The 6,954-nt window shown below is 44.4% G+C and overlaps 1 protein-coding gene across 1 annotated transcript in view; it reads right to left on the bottom strand.

Annotated features, from left to right (window-relative positions):
* The window catches only part of dcc (DCC netrin 1 receptor), a gene marked incomplete at its 5' end in the record, with an annotated part of 178,856 nt that extends 176,008 nt beyond the window's left edge, over window positions 1-2,848 (bottom strand). The window contains one exon of the mRNA XM_034897161.1: window positions 2,464-2,848. Within this exon, the coding sequence (XP_034753052.1) occupies window positions 2,464-2,848 (385 nt within the window). The remainder of the gene's footprint in view (window positions 1-2,463) is intronic.
* Window positions 2,849-6,954: the final 4,106 nt, after the last annotated feature.

Genomic DNA, 6,954 nt, shown 5'->3' on the forward strand with positions numbered 1-6,954 from the left:
CCCCCCCCCCCCCCCCCCATGTTTATACTGATGCTTGATTGTAATAAAGCATCAACAGAGAGAAGTCGTCTCCGTCCCTGGTTTAACAGACACACCTGGGACCAAGTTGGAAACCAGAATCTGCTTTAAATCCAGTCCTCATCTAGTCCTCAGGAAGTTTCAAAGAATTTCATTGGAGTTAATTATTTTTTGCGTCATTAATACCAAATTGAATCTAATTAGATGGGAATATACACAGTCTTCTCACAAAATCACACTTGAATTTATATCTGTCTACCACGTCCACTGTAGTTTCTCAGTGTCTCTCTAGTAACATCTGTCTGGTCCAGGGAGCTTTGTCATTCTAAGGCTTCATACTAGAAGTACATTTCCAAGCCTCTACTTTGTTACTTTTACTTGAGTGAAGAAGTTAAATCAGTACTTCTACTTTTACCAGAGTATTTTTTAACACAATTATCTGTACTTCTACTTGAGTACGGGAAGGGATTACATATAGGGATTGCATATAGCAGATGGAAAGTGATGGTAATGTTAAGTAATAACGTTGTAACAATGCTGTATATATAAAGCTAGATATTTTTGCTTTGTCGCTACTTCCTGTCTTATTTTTTAGTGGGATAGTTGATGTTAGATAGATTTATGTATCCGGAACTTTGATTTTAGCTGGACTCTTTAGAGATAATAAAAATGTATCTTTTATTAGAATCTGTAATGGATGGATTGCCCAGAGTCAGAGGGCCCATGGAAAGGCGTCCCGAGCCGTTGGGGGTTTGGTACCTTGCTCAAGAGCACCTTGGCAGTGCCCAGGAGGTGAACTGGCACCTCTCCAGCTACCATTCCACCACCGTACATTGGTCCAGACAATCCAGACAACTAGCTATACTATCCGTCCAATCTGAGGACTATGGTTACCTGGCCCTTAGATCTCTGCAGGGTAAATCCAGACAGCTAGCTAGACTATCTGTCCACAATTCTGTTGACGACTAAAACTACTTCTGAACATACACAGGTTCCACCAAAGTTCCTCCCTGAGACTATTTAGCAGAGGCAATGTCATTGTGTCCCGGGCCAGATGTTTCTGAATTTTTTAAAGAAATCCATAAACCAGAACACGTTTCTTCTGCCATTCCCAGAATGCTGTGTGGACTAGCCAGACCCCCCCCCCCCCCCCCCCCCCCCCCCCCCCCCCCCTCCCCACAGCACCAGAAAGGTCTTGCATTGCAAGACTATACCTGACTTGCAGCTGACTTCGCTATTGGTTGTTCTGTTTTTTTTTTATACGTTCACAGTTAAAACAGGTGGCGTCCTTTTTGGTTCTAAAACCAGTCCGTGTATTATTTATAATTCTTTTGCTCTCTTTTTCCTCATCCTTCACCTGTAGTCACTTTCTATTCCTCTTTTTCTCCCTCAGCACATTCTTCAATAGTCTCTTGCACACAACGCTCTCCTTCTGTCTCTTCTTTCTTCCTGTGTCCTCTCTCTCTCTCTCTCTCTCTCTCTCTCTCTCCCTCTCCCTCTCTCTCTCTCTCCCCATCAATCTGAGTGTTCAGTGTTTCTAATTAATTCACAGTTTACAGTCATATCTGAACACATACACACACAGACAGGCTGCTAATTGAATTTTTAAGCCTCTGCTGTTCATTAGCATTTTGCCTTGTAGTGTGTGTGTGTGTGTGTGTGTGTGTGTGTGTGTGTGTGTGTGTGTGTGTGTGTGCTTGTATGGAAATGACATGCATATTGAACTGATTCATATTTTAGTGTAATAATGGGATAAGGGTGAATTATTTCCTATTGTGTGTGTGTGTGTTTAAATTGTTTGACACATCAGCTCAGGTTTTGGATATGGGCCTGACCAATAGAGAGGCAGCTCATGTCATGGCAACACGACTTGTTCATCGATAAAGTACGTGTACGTACACCGTTGGTGATGGACTGTTCTTATATAGCGCTTTTCTAGTCCTAACAACTAGTCAAAGCTCTTTTACATAGTACAGGAACCATTCATCATCCATACACTGTGGCCGAGGCTGCCGTATACATTTACACTCCAAAAGGGGCAGCATCGGGGGCAACTCAGGCTTCAGTGTCTCAGACTGCAGGGCAAAAATCAAACCGCCAACCTTTCAACTGGCAGGCAACCACTCTACCACTGAGCCCCAGCTGCCCTCTCTGGCTATTAATGTCTTCCATAAACAATATTGATCTTAAGCCACACTCCACTTACTAAATTACATTATGGGTGAACTACTTTGCTTCTATTTAATACATAGGAGCATTAAAATAAATAGAGGAAGCTAAGTAATATCAAGTGTGTGTGTGTGTCATAGTAAATGTCAAGGACAAGTCAAGGTGTCATGGAAACAATCTGACTAAGGGAATCTCTTCCGCTGCTCTTCTTTTCTTAGGAAACCATGTTGTTTAAAACCCAGCATGTGGACCATACAACACAGAGCTCTCCCTTACCAGCCACAGTGACCCTGGCGGCCCGGCTAACGATGCTCCCCAGTCCATCCAGCGTGGCGATGCACTGGTATTCGCCCTCATCAGGTCGGTGGTGCCGCGAGTGGACAACGTTCTGCACCTGCAGCGAGCCGTTAGCCAGCTGCCGTCGCCGCTCGTCCACCACCGCGCTCAGCAGCACGCCGTCCTTACGCCATGTGATGATGGGAGGCCCTGCCACTGCGTCAGACCGTGCCTGGCAGTCGAGCTGCAGCACGCCCCCTCGCACCGTCACGGTGTCCTGCGGCTCCTGGGTGAAAGTGAAGTCCACAAAACCTCCAAGAGTAGAGGAGGAGGAGGACGACGAGGAAGAAGATGATGAAGTATCCGAGGCTGTAGGAAGAGAGGAAATGAGAAGTTAGATGGAAGCACAGCATTATAAATAATTATTCGTTACATTGCCATAGCGCTTTCTCATAGACACTTAAAGCGCTTCGGGGGGGGGAGGACTACTCTCTAACACCCCCAACGTGTAGCACCCACATGGGTGATGAACGACAGCCTCACGACACCACACATCAGCTTGGTAGAGGGGAGGTGAATTTTTAGTGGTGGGGAAAACCGGAGCACCTGGAGAAAACCTACGCAGACATGGGGAGACCATGAGGAGACCACGGGGGGACCATGGGGAGAACATGCAAACTCCACCCAGAATATCTTGAATCCGGTACCTTCTTGCAGTGAGGCCACAGTGCTAACCATTAAGCCCCCGTGCTGAACAGAAACATGAGATCACTAATAGGAAAGTTATTTATTCATGCAACACAGAGGTGGGAACAAACACAGGTGTGGTTCCTAACTGGGATGAGGTACAGTCTGGTGGGGGATGTGTCATATTCAATACAAGACCCAAAAACTAAATAAATCATTCTTGAGGTAAAGAAACAAAACACAAGAGCAAAAGCCATCACCACTACAGGGCAAAATGGACATCTGCCACGGGGCCCAAAGCATGCAGGGGACCCGAGGCCTGCAGTGGGCCTGAGGCCGGTCCAGTGCCTGCAGCGGCTAGAGTCCTGCAGGGTCTCCTGCAGGCCTGCTGGAGACCCAATGCCTGCTGGAGACCCAAGGCCTGCAGGAACCCCAATGCCTGCTTGTGACCCAAGGCCTGCTGGAGACCCAAGGCCTGCAATAGCCCCAAGGCCTGCAAGAGGACCTAGGCCTGCTGGAGACCCAAGGCCTGCAGGAAGCCCAAGGCCTGCAGGAGACCCAAAGCCTGCTGGTCTTTTTTTTTTTTTTTTTTTGCTTACCTTACGTGCCTTAAGACGTTGAAGTCTAGTTATGTTTAGGCAACAAAACCACTTAGCTACTATCAGACGTTCAGATTCCAGTTTACTTTTTGTCCTGATCCACCCCCCCGTACCTACCTCCTGATGCAGACAGTCATTTTTACTGTCTGCTTTGCTCTCGCAATAATTACTATGGGAACTAAAGGGCCCCTCATTCTAAATGTACTATGAGTCGGATTTGCTGCAACTTATGTGGCCGTTTTTTGGGCGAGGACTCCATCTTTTCCAACATGAACGAGAACATATTACAACACTGAGTCAACCCTAACAATCATTCAATTAGTTCAGGGGGTCTAATCAACAACCATGACCTCCTGACTCCAGCTGACAAACCTCTAACCCACAATGTCTCCTTCTGCACAGTTTCCTGTCGAAGCTGCTTTTTTCTCCCCGCTGCACCATGTGAATAAAGACAAGTTTTTGTTATCTACTTATTAATGATTCATGTTTTTGGTTGATGTATTCATTCAAATTTGTAATTAGTTTTGTCAGATGTGTCGAAAACGTGAGTGATTTTACCCTCCGACGTGTAGTGCTTTGCTCGGCAGGATATCGTCATCTCCACAAAGCCACTTCAACCTGTTGTATTCTTTGTTTTTATGTTTTAATATCTGGTTTAAGCTGGTGACAGGCTCTGGCGGCGGCGGCGTCTCCTCCCGCCTTTGATGCTGACACTACTAAATAATCTTTCATCCTGATCAGAGAGGCAGTTTGTTCGGTCGAAGCCTCATTCGGCGTCTGCGTGTTTCTTGGAAAGTGTGAACAGAGGCTCGGAACAAACTGAAGCCTCGTCACGACGTCACAAAGTCGACTTTGAAGCACAGCAGATGTTCCCTTTTTCTTTTTTCTATTTTACGGACGTTCCTTTAAAACCCTCCACAGCTTCAGGTTATTCTGCAGGAAAACTCGGATCACACAAACATCAGGGATAAATAAAGACTTCTCTCTCTCTCTCTCTCTCTCTCTCTGGATCTGTCCCCAACTGGGACGAAGGGATAATTCATCACAGATAATTTTTTCCCTTTCAGCGTAGAATAATAATAGGACAAAATACACAGATTGAAGGGGAAACGGTACAGAAGAACAAGGCCGTAGGCATTAGTTTAGATGTACTGAGCTCATGAGTCACAGTCCTGCTGACCCTCTCCTCTAAAGTTCTCCAGCTCTTTTTAGGATTTTTAATTTATTATTATTATTCATTTTTATTATTAAAGGCCAGTTATTTCATGAATCCAGAATACTATGCATCCCAATAAAAGGTCCTTTGGCCTTTGTAATTGAAATAGCCCCCCCACCCACCCAATCATCCCACACCATGCCTGGAGATAGACATTGGCTATTTGCAAATCAAACCAGCTATTAGGATAACTAAAATAAATTGCTGCTGGAGTCAATGTGTAAGTTCTAATAGTGTGTATTCATATCATGTTTAACTGTAAGTATAATATTACTGATGAAATGGTATTGAACCTATAATTTATTTCATCTAGGTGCAATCCTGCGGGCGAAAAAGTCCCAGGCCTCCCGATCCCACACTGAGGCTGCAGCGCCATCATTTCCAGATTTATAATTCATACTCTTTTATTTCAAAGGGATTACATCATTCACCTGCAATACCGTGGAACTCCTTTTTAATGTCTCTCAATGGTATGTGTACAGGAAAGTCTACAAAAACATTTAAAAGACGTTTCAGAGCGAGTCACACTCTTACACTGGCTTTACTGATAAATAACAGCAGTTTGTGGAATAAAAACGTAATGTGACACAGAAGGTGCTGGGATGTAGAGCATAGTGATATGAGGACGGATGAGGTGACGTAGGCTACACATCTGTAACTACGTTGTAGTTATCTATAGTCGGGGCCTCAATGTCATCTCCAGACGTGCGAAGTAACACAGCTTCTTCATTAACGGGATTGTCGACTAAGGGACATGCCGTGTTTGACAAAAGTCCCAGTGAACTCTAGAGACAGTACAGCATTCAGGTCATTTTGTCAATAGTTAATCACAAACGTGCTGGTGGAAGTACTTACTTCAAAACATTTGTCTCTGCTGGCTGCAGGCTGTTCAGTGTAAAGTGTGTGCATGTGTGTGTTGTGTGTGTGTGTGTGTGTGTGTGTGTGTGTGTGTGTGTGTGTGTATACACTTGTTGCAACACAAGAGGAAAAGGTTTTTTTATAGACTGAGTATGATCTCCCCTGACAACAATTCAAATTGGCTCTTGCACAGTCGGACTGATTTCATTTTCTTTGTGCATAACAGAATATTACAATACACTACCTGGCACTAGTTTGGGGTCACTTACACATTTCCATCCCACTCCATTATAGACAGAATACCAGCTGATCTGAGTGTGTGTGGGGGGGGGGGGGGGGGGGGGGGGGGGGGGGGGGGGGGGGGGGGGGGGGGGGGGGGCTTATCTTTAATGCAATACGCGAGGGTTAGCAGCACCTATTTCTCAGGCCTACTGACTGTAGTTGGTTAGCTTTGCTTTAAGTTTTGTCTTCAAGCTATTTGAGTGTTATTTATGTGTTATCTGCTCTAGCTTTTCCAATGTCTTAGACACAGATATGGAGATAAGAGTCCCAAATGATGTGAAAAAGAGACTCAGAACGACCACAAAGGGACACAAACCGACTACAAAGAGACGTTAGATGACCACAGAGACCCAAGACAACTCCAAATGACCGAAAAGAGACACAACACAACTACAAAGAGACATTAAATGTATAGGGGGGGAATGGCATTTTTTTAAAGATAAGATAAACCTTTATTGTGGAGCCGAAATGTGACGAAATTGTGAGTGCCACAACTGCAGGTGCATTAAAGATACTAAGAAAGATACACAATAAATAGCTTAAAACAAGAATAATTGAAGACAAATATTTCACATGATGTATGATTATTGTAATATTATTGTACTATGACAAAGGCATGTTATTGGTATGGATGTGTGTTACATGTTTTGATGGCCCAAGGCCAGATATCTCTTTGTTCTGGATGTTATGCTCCTGTTTAGGGGTGCACACTGAATCGCAACTGTATCGGAATCGCAATATGGACTACTGCAATATCCAAATCTATAAATATTTGTTTATGGCAAAATCTGTGTCAAACCATTCTGAATGAAGTATTGTGTTGCTGCAGTAATAAATAAAAACGGATGG

The sequence above is a fragment of the Etheostoma cragini genome, chromosome 16 (assembly GCF_013103735.1).
Source record: "Etheostoma cragini isolate CJK2018 chromosome 16, CSU_Ecrag_1.0, whole genome shotgun sequence".
NCBI classification, from domain to species: Eukaryota; Metazoa; Chordata; class Actinopteri; order Perciformes; family Percidae; genus Etheostoma; species Etheostoma cragini.